The sequence below is a fragment of the Hyaena hyaena genome, unplaced genomic scaffold (genome assembly GCF_003009895.1).
Source record: "Hyaena hyaena isolate Hyena2069 unplaced genomic scaffold, ASM300989v1 scaffold_63, whole genome shotgun sequence".
NCBI lineage: Eukaryota > Metazoa > Chordata > Mammalia > Carnivora > Hyaenidae > Hyaena > Hyaena hyaena.
Window position 1 is genome coordinate 4075109 of NW_024080695.1, and position 17801 is coordinate 4092909.

The 17801-nt window shown below is 49.7% G+C and overlaps 1 protein-coding gene across 2 annotated transcripts in view; it reads right to left on the reverse strand.

Moving 5' to 3' along the window:
- EVC (EvC ciliary complex subunit 1) overlaps positions 1-17801 on the reverse strand; it is a 66715-nt gene that overhangs the window by 9087 nt on the left and 39827 nt on the right. For both annotated transcript variants that reach the window (XM_039232039.1, XM_039232038.1), the window contains exons 12-16: positions 14788-15000; positions 7445-7554; positions 3812-4022; positions 2784-2990; positions 255-399 (exon numbers count right to left, since the gene is read on the reverse strand). In XM_039232039.1, the coding sequence (XP_039087970.1) occupies positions 255-399; positions 2784-2990; positions 3812-4022; positions 7445-7554; positions 14788-15000 (886 nt within the window). The remainder of the gene's footprint in view (positions 1-254; positions 400-2783; positions 2991-3811; positions 4023-7444; positions 7555-14787; positions 15001-17801) is intronic.

The window sequence follows — 17801 nt, forward strand, 5'->3', positions numbered from 1 at the left end:
GCACAGAGCCTGACATGGGGCTCGAACTCACGAATTGTAAGATCGTGACCTGAGCCAAAGTAGGACGCTTAACCGACTGAGTCACCCAGGTGCCCCTAAGTGGCTTTTGAAAAGCCTGTTTTAGGGGGTCAAAGCAGGAAATCAATCAATCAATCAAATCGTCCCTAATAACACTTGAAAAGCTGCTGTGTCCCAAATCAAAGGCACATGTGGCCCCTGCCGCATGTGGGGCTTCCCCGAGGAGGGGGCCGTACCCTGCAGGGTTGTCAGGTGCTGAAGCTTCCTCTCCTCGTGATCCTGCATGACCCTCCGGATCTGCTGGTAGTACGCCTGCACGAGCCGGCCGACGCCGGCGCTGGTCACGTAGACGCTCTCCACGGCCGCCTCCATCAGCACTCTCTGGGGCGGGAGACGGAAGACACAGCTGGGGAGTCACACGCGGTCCCCCACCCCGCGTCCTGGTTCTTGGCTTCCACCACTCCCAACCTTGACCAGCGGGGCAGCGGGCAGAGAGCGGGTGGGTGGCTTACCCCTGTCTCTGCGATCTTATTCCCTAGGTCAGGAGTGTCCTAGGGCCGGCTGTATGACTGTTTCTGGCCAACGAGACCCAGCGTTAGGGAAAATCTGTTGGTGACCTTCCCTTTACAAACACGAAGGCAAAGCTTAGTGTGCATGAAAGATTTTGCTGTCTTCTTTTTTCCCGCCAGGAATGCAGATCTAATGTCTGGCAGGGCAGTGGCCATTTTGAGACTATGAGGCAGTGAACTAATGTCAGGAATGGTGGATCAGGAAGAAAGAGCCTGGTCCTTGCTCTCAGGCCCTGTGCCATCTGGAGCCACCACTACCTCCACATTTCTCGTGGTGTGGGATGATCAGCTTCTATTTATTTGCCATTTTAGGATGTCTATTTGTTATCGACAGATACAGACATTCATAAGTGATACCCCTTCGGACCCAAAGCAGAGAGCAAAGGCTGAGATGCCTCATCATGAGGCACGTGTCCCTTGTGCGCCAGCAAAGTCACCACCCTTCACGTCATAAGATGCTGGGCAAGGGTCAGAAAAGCCAGACTCCAGAGGCCCCATCTCGACAAATATTTATCAAGTGGTTCCAGGCTTTGGGCAAGAACAAAATTATCCCCATGTATTATTGAGCAGTTACTGCTGTGAGGTTGGTGATGTTATGTTTCTAGAGCCGGGCTGGTCACTCTCACAGCACCATCTGAGAACCCCCGGCCCTGCTCATCCCTCTCCCCCTCTGCTGACTTCGGCATCCTCGCAGAGGGGCTCCGACTCCATGCCTCCAAGGACCCTGGACCTGGCCTCGAACTCTCTGCAGGAACTGCCACCAATGGCTGTGGCCCTCCTTCACCTTCCTTTAGAACACGGAGCTGGGAGACAGGAAGCCCCTCTTCTCCACTTCCCTCCCAAGTCAGCATAGCCACCGGCACCATCAGGCCTCTGTCTTCCTGTCTTCCTGCCACAGGGGGCGCTGTTCACTGCAGTCTGCGTCCCGCCCCACGCAGGCCCCACAGACAGACGCAGCCTGCCTGGATCACCAGCCCAGCACCTGCCGCAGGGCTTGGGTCCAAGAAGCCCTGTTACTGGAGCCTGAATTGACGAAGTTTCTTCCAGAAACTGAACACCCGTTCTTTCTCGTAGGGGTGTGTGGCGGGAGCACTTCTACCCTCTCCTGACTCAGGCTCCCTTTGGGAAGGGACGCCATGCCCACATTTCCTTCCATTTTCATGCCGCGAGCGTGTATCAGGGCGGAGTCGTAGACTTTGAGGGAAAGGAGGTGATCCCCCCACAACACCACAAACCAGGCACGGCCCTGACGGCCGGATGCGTGCAGCAGACGTGAGCTATCTGCAGCGAGATGGCGTGTCTCGGCAATGTGGGTGTCCACCCTCTCTCTGCTGTGCGTGGAAGTACGGTGACTCTGTCTGAATGAAGGGGCTGTGAAGGAAGCCCAGAAGTGTCCTGGCGCAGGGCGATGCCAGCCTCGGGCCATGGACGCTTTCTCCACGGACGTCTGCCCCAAGCAGAGGTGCCTCGCCTTTCCTTATGGTCTGAGCCTGGGAGGCAGCCGCGGGGAGGCAGAGAGCGTGCCGGCCGTGCGGGCAAGACTGGGGTCCAGTCGCAGCTCTGCCGCTGCCTAAATCTGGGAGGCTTTCACCGTGTCCTTTGCCCATGACCAACCTCAGTTTTCCCATCTGAACAAAGGGGAGAAAAGGATCCTTTCTGGGCAAGGGTGTGAGGACAGCCGGCTGAGCCCTTGGGTACACTTCCAAATTCGCTGCTGTCATCTACCCCACGGCTCATTGGTCGGTGTCAGTTCAAGCAGGACACCACTGCCCACTCAAGGCAAGCTGATGCGAGCCGCACTCGGCGGTCAGGGTCCACTCTGCAAAGCCTCGTGTCCACTGGGGCGGCCGGAGGCAGGAGAGGCTCAGGTCTGGGAGAGGTTGCCTCTGGATCCGGTGTCCGCCTCTGACCGGCTGGGCGGCTCCGGGTGAGCCCAGGTCCCTCTCAGAGCCGCCAGAAGGGCCAGGCGAGTGCTCAGAATAATGTTAACAGGCGGGAAACCTCACTGTTCTGTGAGGGAGCGCTCGGGGAGGAGAGGGAGGCTCGGAGAAGCCAGTGATTTCTGCCGAGCTCTGCAGGGCCAGCGTCCCATGCCGCTGCTCTGTCCAAATCCTTCCCCGTGCCTGCCCGGCCCCCCGTCCACCCCCACAGTCCGTCAGGCCTCTCGGGTCCCCGGGGACAGGGGTTGGCTCGCACCTTGAAGTCGTCCCTGTCCTTGGCCCGGCTCTTGGTGGCCGCATTCCGCGCGTGGGCCAGCAGCGCCTGCCCGATGGCCCGCTCCGCATGCTGCTGCAGGAGCCGCCCCAGCTCCTGGGCCTCGGCCAGGAGCTGCTGCTGGAGCTGCAGCCGCGTCTGCTGCGCCTCGTCCTCAAGCCTGCTGGCCTCCTCCACGACTCGCGCCTCCTGGAAGGGACGGGAGAGGCAGGAGCCCACGCTGCCGCCCTGCACGGAAGCTGCGGCTGGGGCCAGCGCCGTGGGGCTGGTCCTGCCCAGGACCCCAGGGGGGTTGGGGGAGGGACTGAGAAGGGGCAGAAAGTGGGGACTCTGGGCTTGCAAACCCAATGGTGGATGAGCCGGGGTATCTGTTGAAGGATCCCCGAAGCATTTATTGAGCACCAACTGTGTGCCCAGTACCCCTTGTGGCCTCCCACACATCCAAGAACTTCCTCGTTCTTCCCAAACACCGTGAGCCCTGAACTCTGGGAGTGATGGGAACACAGAGGCTCAGAGACACGACGTAGCTTTGTAGAAGTCACACGGCAGAGCTAGGTTTCTAAGCCAGACCGGAGTCTGAGAACAGTCTGGGACGTCATGGAAGCCAAGGCAGGGCCTACGGGGCCCAGGGACCGCCCTTCCTTATGGGAGTCGGAGCTGGAGGAGGAGGGGACTGAGAAGGAGGAGGGCCAGCCCTGCCTGCTTCCCCCTGAGCGCTCCTGGGCAGGACATTAGTCCCTGGGAGCTTGTCCCTCCCTCAAGGGTCAAAAACACCGGCTGCTCCGAGAGCTCAGTGGCTCCGTGAGGCCGACAGCCAGCCTCTCTGGGTTTCGATCCCAAGCCTGCAACATCCAGATCCTTTCCTGCACGTACCTGTTTGCTGATCTGCATGTTTGGCACAGTTCTCGATGGCAGGAGGCTGCCATCATCCCACCCACAACGACAGGTGTGGCAGGATTTTCCGGCAAACACGGCACGGGGAGGGGGAGGGGCCGGCGCGCCCATCTTACCAAGGCTCTCAGCAGCTGCCACTGGTGCTCCTCCAGACACGGGGAGGAGCCCTGCTCAAGGGCGTGCTGCTCACGCAGCTCCTGGAGGAGGCCCTTCTTCCCGGAGAGTCTCATGTGGGTCAGGGCGGTGAGGGCGCTGCCCCGCAGGGCCAGCCTCCGCAGGGCCGAGCGCAGGAGCAAGTCGTGCGCCTGCAGGATGCAGCACGTGGACCTTTGAGGACATCGGGCAGGGGGCCGGGAGTCAGTGCCGCTGGCTTCCCCCAGGGTGACCGTCAACTCTGTCAGCTGGAATGTTCACGAGGTGCCCGGACACCCAGTCAAATGTTATTCTGGGTGTTTCCGGGTAAGATGAGCATTTGGGGCAGCGGGCTGAGTAAAGCAGACCACCCTTCCTAATGTGGGTGGGCCTCGTCCAATCAGTGGGAGTTCTGATGATAAGAAAAGGTGACCCTTCCATGGTCTGCATTGGCTGGAACATGTGTTTGGGTTTTTTCCCCCTGCCTTTGGACTTGAACTGAGATACCAGCCCTTCCGGGGTATCAAACCTTCAGATTCAGGACTGGAAATACACCATGGTCACTCCCAGGTCTCCAGCTTGCCCACTGCAGATCTTGGGACCTCAGTCTACAGAGATTTCTCTGGTTGGTCCTGTGTCTGGATGACTCTAATACACTGAGGTACCCAGAAAGGCGGCAAAGCATCATGCTGTCCTCTGCTAGGCACGGGTACTCATCTATATTCAGCCCTTTGTTCTTTTATTCATCTCTTCCACTTTATCACATCCTGCCCCAAGTTTCTGATGCATTTTATGCAGCTTTCTTCCGTACACAGCCGCTTGGAATTTCTTACATAACTTTCAAAACCAACACACCCCAAACTGAAATCGGGGGCTCCTTTCGAGTTCCCATCTCAACGACAAGTGAAAGACGATGGTCTACCAGGGAAGCCCAGCATTTGCTATTTGCTGAGAGCCTGAAAAGCTGAACGGAGTGGAGGCAGTCAGCCTGCCAAGGAGGAGAGACCAGGCGAACATGCCAGGCTTCCAGCTGGGGGCTCTTGTCCTAAGATTAAGGAAGCATCGCTCACAGAGGCTTAATTTTGAGTTAGCTAACTTCAGAAATGGGGCAGCGAATCTGCCACTTTGTGAAATCCCTGCTAGAAGTAAGATAAACCCTCGCTGGAGGAAGATCCATCATTCAAAAGCTTACATTTTCTCTTAAATTATCAAGATCATCTTAAATTATCAAAATCTTAAATTTTCAGCTATAGTATCTAGCATTCAATAAAAATTATTAGACTTGCAAATGATAAGAACTCACCAAAAATAGAAAAAACAGACAATAGAAACATACTCAAAAGATACTGGCTGTTGGGATAATCAGACAAAACTTCTATAATTATCATGAATCTGTTAAATAAATTAAAGGATAAGATGAAGAGTTTTGAGAGGCAACTGAAACTATGAAAAGAATCCAATGGAAATTCTAGAACTGAAAGTTGGTTCTCAGCACCAACCTTAAGAACAGTAGATGAATTTAACAGCAGATAAGAGATAAGAGAGTATGGATGGGAAGATAGTGCAAAATAAGTGTCTAGACTGAACCACAGAGAACAAAAGAATGAAAAATAAAGGGTAATATGTAAGACGTATGTGACATAAGGTGACAAGTTCTAATAAAATGTATAGTTGGAGCCCCAGAAAAGTAGGAAAAACACAGGCAAAAGGAATGTTAAAAGATATAATGGCTGAGAATTTTCAAAAACAGATGAAAGATAGCAAATCAGAGAAGATTCAAGAAGCACTATAGATTCATTACACAAATAAACAAGAAATGGCCAGAAAACCCACATGCATATTAATTATATCATAATAAATTGATGAAAACCAAAGAACAAAATAAAATCTTAAAAGCAGCCAGAAATAATTGAAATCAGAAGACAAAAGATTATCTTTAAAAATATTTAAAAACAAACAACCAAACAAGATTCTATACCCACTGAATATATTCCTCAAAAAGAAGATGAGATAGACCTTTTCAGACAAACAAAACCCAAGGGAATTTGTCACTAGTAGATCTGAAATAAAGGTACAGGAATGAATCAAGAGCAACTGAAAGGGTAAATATGTGAGCAAATCTAATATACACTGACTGCATAAAACAATAACTATAATATCTCATGGGGTTGAAAATAGATAGAGCAGTAACATACCAACTAAGAAAAGCATAATTTATGAGGGAGGAATAAATGGAATCAAGGTATTCTAAGGTGTCACACTACCCGGAAGAAGGAATATATTAATGTACATCAGATTTTGACACAGCAAAAGTTTAAGAATAAATGGAATTAAGGTATTGTAGGGTGTCACACTGCCTGGAAGAAGGAATACATTAATGTACATCAGATTTTGACACAGAAAAAATTTAAAAATGTTTAACCATTAAAGGCACAGTAAAAGAATACATAACTAACATGCCAAAAGAGAGATAGGTTAAAATAATAAATGATACACCTAGTAATACACCTAATCCAAGAAAAGGCAAGAAAAGAGAGAGAAGGAATATAGAGCAGGGAGAAAAAACATAAAATAAACAGTAAGACAATAGATTAAAAATCCAAATATATCAGCATTAAGATGTACACTAAATAGAAACGGACCGAATATTAGTACACTTAAAAGATGTAAATTTTTTGGCTGGACAAATCTTGCAACTTCTCCCTATTATCTTAGGCTCACAGTATTTCCCTGGTGGTTGTCATGTCCTTCCCCTGTATTATCCAATATGATAGCTATCTCCCTACTTCTGGAAAAGGCTGGCAACTAGAAAAATAGTTTTATCAAAGTAATTATTCTCATATAAAACAAGGAAAAAGAAATATTTCAGAGTAAGTTGAAAATATGGTACTACATTAATAGAAAAATAGACAAGAATATAGATTTATTAATGAGAGTGATGGAAAATGGGCACAAAGGGGTCTTTTTAAGTGATAGAAACGTTCTAAATTTGGATGATGGTCATTGGTGCAGAACTCTGTCAATTTACCAAAAATCACTGAATTGCACAATTAAAATAATGTATGTATTTTACACCTCCAAAAAAGTGTTTAAGAAGTTCCTATCAAAGACAGCTCTATGAAGTAGGTGTGATTAGCCAATTTTTTTTAATGTTTTATTTATTTCTAGGAGAGAGAGAGAGACAGTGTGAGCAGAGGAAGGTCAGAGAGAGAGGGAGTCACAGACTGAAACAGGCTCCAGGCTCTGAGCTGGCAGTCAGCACAGAGCCCGACGCGGGGCTCAAACCCACAAACCGCGAGATCATGACCCAAGCGAAAGTCGGACGCTTAACCGACTAAGCCACCCAGGTACCCCATGATTAGCCAATTTTATAGGTGAGGAAATTGAGGGTAAGAAATGGTAAGTCATTTGCGCCCCCAAATTCTGAGTCCACACCTTTATCCATGGCACCCTATCACTCTCTTCTATGTTCACATTTACAATTTGGTTGGTCTCAAAACCACACTGTAAAAATGGCAGAGGACAGTGAATGTGTCTACTTTACAGATGAGAATACTGTGGCTAGCATGGAGATCACACAGGACATAGAACCCCACCCTGCAGAAAGCTGTACTCACTCTTCACTGAGGCCACCGAGTCGGCCCAAGACTTGATGGATGATGCTCTGGTGGTCGTCTCGCAGGTGCATCTGCAGCATGGTGGACAGGGTATGCTCCTCCATCCACATCTAAACCCAGCACAGAGGAACCGGGGTCAACTCATGATCGCTTCGCCCCTCCCTGCTTTGTTGGAACATCCCTTTTTGTGTCTTGTTTAAAAGATCCTTTTCTCCCCTGACTTCATTAAAGATTCCTCTTACAGTTCCTTCTAGAGATTTTTAAAGTTTCTTATTTGCATTTAATCTTAAACCATTTAACATTCATTTTCTGCGGTTGGAAGAAAGGATCTATTTTTTCCCTTGCATAAATGGATGCTAATTGTCTCAGCACCATTTATTAGATAATTTGCCTTTTTATCACTGTTCTGTCATGCCACCTTGTCTTAGTTTCCGTCTACAGACAAATGTCATTCCAGGCTCTCTGTTTTATTCTATCTTTATTTCCGCATCAATACCACACTGCTTTAATTGCTGTTGCTCATAGCAAGACTTCATAGCTAGGCAAGTCCTCCCATATTCTCTTACACAAAACTGTCTTAGCTATTCTTGGTTGCTTTCCCTCTCATATGAATTTTAGCATCGGTGTGTCAAGTTTGGGAAAACAAGCTTTTTGGATTTTGTTGTAGTTGGACTGTATTTATAGATTAATTTGGAGAGGATCATCATCTTTCCAAGATCAAGTTTTCCCATTCAAGAACACAGCATTTCTTCTCAGTCTTACTTTATGCTTCCAATGACATTTTATAAACTTCTCCATTAAGCTTTTATACACATTGGTCAGATATATTTTTAGGGATCCTACAGCTTTTATTCTGAAGAGACTTGCAATTCTGGAAGTCTCTGATCCCCTGTCACTTTGAGTATTTCCTTTCCTTCATTCTCTCCATCCTCTCTTTCTAGGGTCCCGTGAGAAAGCTCCTGTAGGACACTGTCATTCTGTGGCCCACGTCCCTCAGCCCCCCCCGTGCTATGTCCCCTCTCTGCCCTGCATTCTGGACCACTCTCACATCCATCTTCTCAAGTTCACACCCTGCCCTGTCAGCCTTGTTCAATCTGCCGTTTCACTAACTAGCTCATCTGTTGGATTTCTGCTTCCATCATTAGAATTTTCATTCATCAAAGTCTATGTTTTGTTTTTAATCTGTTGTCTTTTTTCACTATGTCCTGTTTCCAGGGCTAGTATAACCATCTGTTAAGGTTTCTTTTATTGTTTTAAACATACGTCCTTTACAAGTGCCTCTAATGGTCCCTTTGTCTGAGTTTCTTGGTGCTTGTCATGGTCAAAACCTGGTGCTTGTTCTGTGTGTTGACTTGCACTCACAATGGATCGCACCTGTGTGTTTTGTAACCTTGGACATTAGCTCATCCTTAGTGTGGCTTTACCTGTAAAGACCCTGTGTGGTCCAAGGCCACACAGCTAATCAACAGAAGGGTGGGATGGGGACTCAGATCTAAGTGTGCATCTCCAAGTCTCAGGTCCCCCCAGCTCCACAGGCTCCTCCCTGACCACCTCGTTTCCCAGGGCAGGTGTGCACTAGCTCAGTGAGACCATGGTACAGTGAGATCGTGGAGGCACAGTCCCCCATGTGTCCTCCACTGTCCTTCCCAGAGGAGATCCTGCAGATGGCGCAGGCCACTGGTGGTGAAACACAGGGGCCGTCACCTGAGCATGGCAGCTTGGCTTCAGAGCTGGGTGCTGGGACTCACGGCACCTACATTTAGTCTCACGAAATCACCCTGGGTGACCCAGAACTTTGCGTTCAAGTCAGTCTGAAGGAGCCTACAAAAGCCTGTCAAACGGCTTAGTGAGCTAGAACTTTGTAGAAAATTCTACACAGCCTTGATTCTCTAAAAGGGAAGTCAACATCATCACTAAAGTATACATGGACTTCGGAACGCAGGTAAAACCAGCGTCAGGACTCAAACAGAGGGGACTGAGGGCCTCAGCCTACATGGTTGGTGCCCACCAACGTCTCCAATGCTGTCAAATGCTGGCTTGCAAATGCTCATGTTCAGAAGCAACACGCCATCGCTGTGGGCTAGAGTGCTGACCTTTGTCATTGCTACAGGTAATTGTGTGGCTTTGGACAAGTTTACTCTCTGTTTCAAACGTTTATTCACTAAGGAGAGAAAGGGGAAAGGAGCCAGCAGTCAGGGCATGCCCAGTACATGCTAAGGGTTTTGTAGTGTCCTCCCACAAACAGGGTGGGCTTACAGGCAGGGGGTGGGGGTGGGGATTCTAAAGCCAGCACCTCAGGCAAATGATGCAGTGCAGAGGGAGGGGGGCATTGCCGTTTTAAAAAGCAGAGTCAGAGTAGGTCTCATTGTGAGGGTGGCCTCGTGTGAGGGTGACATGCGAGCAAAGACTCCCTGCAGACGGAGCCAGGCAAGAGCATGCCCCTCAGCTGGGGAAGCACAGGGACGCCAGTGTGGCCAGAGCACATGAGTCGGGAGGAGAAATGAGGTCACAGGAAAGCCAGGTCCTAACATGTAGGGCCTCATAGGTCACTGTGAGGACACTGGCTTTGCACTGCACGAAATGAGAAGCTACTAGGAGTTTGGAGCACAGAAGTGACACAGTGTGACAGCGTCTTTTAGCAAATCTGATGTGCTGGAGGTTATAAGATGCACAATCATTTTAAGTGTTGCTAAGGGAGAAAAATCACTGCCAATTAAATTATGATGCATCTCAACTTCCAGGCTGTGAAAATATGTTTAAAATGTGCATCTTAAAAATTAGCGTCATGTGGTATGTTTTTAAAGTATCACTCTGGCTGCAGGTTGAGAATACTTCACAGCAGGGTAAGGTGGTTTCGGGGGACCAGGGGACTGGCCGTCTCGGTGATCTGACAAGAGGTGTGGTGGCTGTGACCAGGTGCGAGAGCAGAGGTGGTGAAAGTGGTTCCACTCCGGACTAGGCAGTCGTGCGAATTCTGTCCACTGGATGTGGGTGCTAAAGAAGGGTGAGTCAAGACAACCCCAAGGGTCTTGGTCCAGTTGACTGGAAGGATGAAGGAAGGTGGAGGACAAGTATGGATGGAGGAAAGATGGATGGAAGATGAGTGTGGATGGAGAAAGGATGGAGGAAGTGTGTGGATGGAGGAAGACTATGGATGGAGGAAGAGTGTGGACGGAGGAAGAGTATGGATGGAGGAAGAGTGTGGATGGAGGAAGTGTGTGGGTGGAGGAAGTGTGGATGGAGGAAGAGTATGGATGGACGCAGACTGTGGATGGAGGAAGAGTGTGGATGGAGGAAGGATGGAAGATGAGTGTGGATGGAGGAAGAGTATGGATGAAGAGTGTGGGTGGAGGAAGGATGGAAGATGAGTGTGGATGGAGGAAGAGTATGGGTGGAGGAAGAGTATGGATGGAAGACGAGTGTGGATGGAGGAAGAGTGTGGATGGAGCAGGTTGGGCAGGAAGACTAGCAGTTCTTGGGCACGTAACAGGTACATGCCTACTAATCACATGCACAGAGACCTCAGGCAGAGACCTGGGTCAGGACACACTCTGAGCTGGAGACATAAACCAGGGAGTTGCTGGCCTCAGTCTGACAACCGTGAGGTACAGAATCCTGCCGAGCACTGCGTGAGTGAGCTTGGATACGATTCTCTTCCAGACGAGCCTCCGGATGAGACTCCAGCCACAGCCTTGATTGCAGCTGTGAGAGCCCAAGCAGGGGACCCAGTGAAGCCGTGTCTGGACTCCTGACTCACAGAAACTGTGAGAGAATGAATGGTGTTGCTTTAAGCTGCTGTCTTGGTGGTTACTTGTTATGCAGTATCAGAAAACCAGGGCAGACACTGTGTGACTGGATGGGTTACCAAGAGAGAGTGTGCAGTTTGAGAGGAGGCATCCTGGGTGCTCCAGGGGTCAGACACTGTGAAGATGAGAAGGAATCAGAGGAGGAGACTGAGGCAGAGCCACCACTGAGGTAGCAGAAGAGAGTGAGCCAAGGAGGAAGGGCGAGCCCAACTTCAGAGAATGGGAGCTCTTGATACGGGAAGTGGGAGAGATCCTGGATGGAGCCCTAGTGCTGCAGCTGAGAGCTCAGCACAGGTGGGGGCAGGTGTGGGGCCAGGTGATGGAAACCCACCAGGAGTGGGATAGAGAGGGTGCAGGAGAGAGTGAGCGCAGTGTCCCTTACACTGGTAAGTGCTATGGAGCACGCCAGCCACCATCTTCCTTGTCAAAGGTGCGAACTCCTACGTAGTGGTCTATTACCCTCCTACTTCTGCTGTTTGGTCCGCAAACTTAGTAGCCTGAAACAGCACAAACTCATTATGTTATACTTCTGGAGGCCAGAAGACCAACATGGGGCTCAAGGGTCTAAAACCAAGGCATCAGCAGGCTTCCATGCCTTTTGGAAGCTCTAGGGCAACATCCATTTCCCTGCCCTTTCCAGCTGCCATGGACCACCTGCATTCCTTGACAAGTAGCTACTTCCTCCATCCTCAGTCCAGTGATGGCTGGCTGAGCCTTTCTCGAGCCAACCACACCTCTCTGACTCTCCTGCACCCCCCCCCCACCCCGTCACTTGTAAGGACCCAGATAATTATACTGGGTCCATCTAGATAGTCCAGAAGAATCTTCCCATCTCAAGATCCTGAACTTAATCACATCTGCAAAGTACCTCTTGCCTCTGAGGTCACATGATCACAGCTGCTGGGAATTAAGATGGAGGCTTCTCTGGGGAGGGGGGACCTCACACAGTGGTTTGAGGAGAAGCCCAGGAACCCGACATTAGAACAGATTACATTTTGAGAACCACCATTCTACAACCTGTTCCAATTGGGTAATCAACAGACTCCATAATATTTAACAACTTCCCTGAGTAACAAGATATGAAATTACCAAGGCCCTTTGGGTAGAAGACAATTTCACAGTCTGGGTGTGTGTTTCAGTTTCCACAGATAGTTTGTTGGTACTTTTCTTCTTATGACTAAATATTCATCTGAATCACAGAAAGCTCATCTGTCACTATTATCATCAAGGAGGAAATGTGGTAAGTGAGAGAGCACACGGACCTCTAAGTATCTTGTGGAAATTTACTGCAATTAAACAACCAATCAGTAAATTAACCATGACATATACACGTTGAGAAAACGGTCTTGGGTCATATTTATTCAATCAGTTGATGAAGTCATTAACTATCCTGCTCTCTTCTTGCATCTAAAACTCCTGAAACACTGCTACGCAAGGCAGGGAAAATTCACATGCACACATATACTCACAGAGTAAATACATAGGAATTAATAACCAGAAGCGGTGCATTGTCTGCAATTTGCTTAAAATAACTAAAGACTCATAACCAGAGGGTTTCAGATGCATTGTGGGTGTTGGTCTAATAATTTATTGTAAATGAAATTCTGAATCTTTTTTCAATGTCAATATCATTAAGTGATGAAACAGATGCTGTGTGAAAGGTCTTACCTTGCATTATCTCACAGCAGCCCTATTGGGTGTTTTGATCCCTATTTTTCACACAGATGCAGAGATTCTGAGACATTTAGCAAGTTGTGCAAAATCCCAGAGCCGTGAGGAGTCAGCTAACCAGCCAAGGTCAACCCATTAACGGGTTGCGCTGACTCAAATCCATGCATCCAGCCTCCAAGGTGAGGAGCCCGTCCACATTTAGGGAGCCTCCATCAGGGGCGCATTAGACTCAGCTGGCGACTTGTCCCCATCCCTCCCCAGAGACTGTAAATGATGTGGCCTGGGCTGAATCCAACGATCCAGATTCACTGAAGGTGAAGGGAGGTAATTCCCTGTGCTAATTTCCAAAGCTGCATTGTAGTTGGTAAGGCAGCAAAGTTTTCCTGAGCCCTTGCTGTGTCCCAGCCCCTGGGTTTCCAAACGGGTAAAAGTGAAAAGCAGTGTTGCTGTCCTCCAGGACCTTAGAGCCAAAGGCAGGAGACAGTTACCATGAAAGGAAAGCATGATGTAGCTGACAGAGGACTGAGATAAATTAGAAGGAAACTATGTCCTGTGCCGCCCCGTGGCTGTGAGTGGCCATGTGCTTGCGCGATGCTTCCATTTAGTCACTTGGTACTTTGGACAGCTCCCGTTAGCTGCTTTGGAAAATCTGTTCCATTCATCAGTCCAGTGCTCTTTTGTGATGATGGGTGTCATTGGACACCCATCGTGGGGTTGTTTCTCTCTGTCCCTACCATCCTGAGCACGTCAGCCTCCATTCTCCTGCCTCCGAGTCAAAGGAAGGAGGCCTTTCCAGGCCTCCTGCACACGCTCTGGGCAGGAAGAACAGGGAGTCCTTAAGAAGGGGACTTCTCCGAGCAACACTTGGCTTTTGTATTAGGTATCAGGAAAGAGAAGCTCTTTGCAGGGACCACACTCTGAAGCCAGGACTGTGTGACTCGGCCACTGCTAGATTCTGGGATATTGGCCACGTGAGTTTTATAGCCTCTAGAGTGCGGAAGGCAAGAGAGAGAAAGGACATGCAGGTGTCAGAGTGTCTGTCACATTTGGAAATTCCTCCTTTATTCGACACATTAGAGTTGCTCTTAATAAAATTAACGTATATTAGCTTCCCACTGCTGCCGTAACACATTGTCACAAATTCTGTGGTTTAAAACAACACAGACTCATGATCGTACAGTTCTGGAGGCTCTGGGGGGTGGGGTGGGGGATCTGCACTCAGTCTTTTCCAGCCTCCAGAGGTGCCTGCATCCCTTGGTGTGTGGTCACATCCTGCCGGCCGCTGCTCAGGTCATCACTTTTCGTTCTCTGACTCTGACCCTCCTCCTTCCCTTTTCCAAGGACCCTGTGATTACACTGGGGACATGCGGTGACTCCAAGCGGTCTCCAGTCCAACACCCTTAATATCATCACATCAGCAAGGTCCCTTCTGCCGTGTTAGGTGGCGTGTCCACTGGTTCTCAGGATTAGGGTGTGGACATCTCCGAGGGCCATTATTCTATCTACCGCATTTATACGTGGTTTTAATAATGACACGGACTTGCTCGGAAAAGCAGAAATTCCACGTGTGCAGCACCCTCCCCCCACGGCCAAGTCCACTCCCCTATGAGCCACCTTTTGGCCTTTGGTCGTTCTAAAGCACAGACATCGCTGTCCTTTCCTGGTGGAGCAGCTGGAGACGTTCTCTTCTCACTTCCCAGCCTCTGCTCTCTTCTCTGGCGCACCCTGGCGGCCAAGGGCTGGCAAGCACAACCTTGGTAACGTGCCCAGCACAGGACTAGGGGATGCTCCGTGAATGAAATCCCTCCCTATTCTTCCAAAGTGCAAAAAATGCAGACCCCAGACCTGGTTTGAGAGAACACGCACCTGCTTGTCTTGCTCCAGGAGATCTTGGAAAAGTTCCCACTGCTGTTTCCGGAAGCGATCGGACTTCCCCAGCTGCCAGGCTGCGTTCTCCTGGACCTCCTGCCTCAAGTTCTCACACTCTGCCTGGGACAAGCCGGTCATGCCCGGGAGCGTCTGAAGGAACAGGATGTCCACAAGCTTCTGGAACATTTCCATGGTGCTCTGGTACAGCTCCTGAAGCCGAGAGCCACACGACGGAGTTACAAGTCACGGTCTCACCCTGGGCAGGGCTGTGGGCCTCCCGCAAGACACAGCAAGCCCAGCGGAGGGAGCTCTCAAATCACACACACACACACACACACACACACACACACACACACACACACGGGATGTGCCTGCTGTCTTCCAGCCCTTTCACCCCCACCCAGTCCTGCCCGCTGACCCACAGGCCCTGACTCTCTGGTGACCCCTCGAAACCTGCCTCCAGATTATTTTTACCACCTCTGGCCTCTCCGCCTCCCTCCACCCTCCACACTTAGGCCGGTTATTTGCATAAACCACAGATCTTATTGTAATTCCAGCTCAAATAACCCGGAACTCCTCTCTCCCGGTCACTGTCAGGGCCACTCAGCGGGGCTGCCGGCAAGTCCTGCTCACTTCCCACCCTTCTGTTCCCTTCGGCCCACCTTGGCCGCTCCAGGCTTTTCCCGACAACGTATTTCTTTAAATTGGGGAAAACAAAGAAACAAAAAACCGCATGTATAATAATATATTAAACACCTGTAATCCCGCCACTCAGATCTTTTTTTTTTTTTTTTTTGTAGATTAAAAACACTAAAATTTACAGGTGAAATTGGAATGCTTCATGCTCCTCCTGGGGTTCTTTCCCCTCCCTCCCAGCATCCTCAGAGATAGCCATCACCATGACCGCAACATCTCTCTTTCCAGCTTGGCTGTCTACACCCTCCCTAAATATCATGTCCATAAATGTGACTTTTATGTGAGTTATCCACATAAGTGACACCTTGTGGCATGTTTCATTACACAAAGGGTTTTTTCAAGCCACTTCCCTTGTCCCGAATCCAGACACCTTCATACCTGGAGTGGACTCCTCTTCATCCTGCAAAACCCCAGCAAAAGAATCCCTTCTCTGTGAAGCGTTCCCTGGGTGGTTCAGACTAACATGGCTATCTCTGACCCCAGGTTCCCACAGCTCTGTGGTCAGCTGCCCCAGGCCACTGAAACTGCAATTTATTTGTCACCGCTCCCCCAAACCACAGTTCTCTGAGAGTGGAGGCCACGTGACAGTCGTATCTGCACCCACATCTTGCACCCTCCTGGACCAAACACCTGGGTTCAGTTCCTGAATGTATCACACATGGATGTGATGTCGAATGTCCACTCTGCCCATCTCTGTCTAGGCGCTCCCCACACATGTCCCAAAAGTCAATTAGGGGTCTCCGCTCCTGGGAAGGCCCTCGTGACTGCAGGGTTGGATTGGACGCAGTGTGACTTAGGCTGAACACCTCCTTCCTTCTGGGGGTCTGGGACCTCGGTGCATGCCAAGCAAAGAGTACCCCGTGTGACTGATCCCGCGACAACATCTTTGGGCTCCTAAGCTCAGGAGAGAGTCCCCGGTGACACCACTTCACACAGGCTGTCACACCGCAGGGGCGGAATCACACACAGCTCCCCTGGAGAGGATTCTGGAAGCCTGCTCTCAGTTCCTTCTGGACTACGCTCACCCCATGCACCTGCTCCTTTTGACGATTCTGCTTTGAAGGCTTTCACAGAAGTATTAGCATACGTGAGGCTCTGTGCTGAGTTCTCGCAAGTCCTCCCAGCGAATGGTCAAACCTGAGAGTGATCTGGGGGCACCAAAAAGGAGCCTTTACTTTGCAGCTACCCCTCTGGCCCCGCCACCCTTTGTGGTCACTGGCTATGTCATTGTCCTTCTCAAAGACGAGCCCAGGAAGTTCCTTAACAAAGTCTTATCTTACTACCTAAGCATCTGCAGGGTCTGACACAGCACCTGGCCAACAGCAGGTAAAATAGAACTGGTAATAATTATGAATTCCTACCCTATGTACCAGAGGAGGCCATGAACACTCTTCTTGTATAATCTCATTCAATCTTGTAACAGTGCGATGATGGTGTTCTATTATAACTACCATTATTTCACAGATGAGGAAACCAAGGCACTGATCAGGAAAGGAACCGGATGTGGTTTGCAGACAGTGGGCCCTGGCCATCGGATTATTGGACTCATGCTCATAACCAGGATGCTACAAGGATAGCATTACTTTTTTTTTTTCAAGAAAAATAAACATACTCTCAGCACCTAGAAGGGGGCACCCAGCTCATACGTGGGGCGTTCAATGAACACAAGTTAAATTGAATTGAAGTCGATGTTAATTAAACCCAATGGATGTCCTGCCTTAAGGAGCTCATAGCCAAGCTGCAGTTTGTTCAGAGTCAAGTGATAGTGATGGGGAATAAGCGGCCCACATCTCTTCGAAGATTTAGAGAGCCTACCGATAATGGATGGCCGGGTCATTTGGACCAATCCACCCATGAGAATGAATGAAAAACAAAGCTGGACCAAATGCTGATTAAATGATCATGAAAGTCCCAAGAGCCAACAAGGCATTGAGAAGAGCATGGACGGAGGTCGGGGAAAAGGCACGGAGAAGCATGCCCAGCTCTGGGGCTGTGCTCAGCCATGGGGAGTGGGTCCATGGCGGGGAGACAGCTGAGCAGCTGATGGGACTTCCGACGGCCACCAGCTCAAAAGGGATGGAAGGTGAAGCTCGTGGCTCCCCAAGGGTGGGCCCGGTAAATCATTCCATGCTCAGTGTCAGAACCCAAAAAGCTTCACCATGAATGCAATGGAAGGAAACAGGCTCTGACCAGTTTAAACAACTGCAACTCCTCTTTACAGGACATGACTGTACGCCTGCTTTCACAAATAAATGTACACATTTGGAATAAGGCATAGAATAAAAAAATAAACAGGCACATGAGACAAAACAACA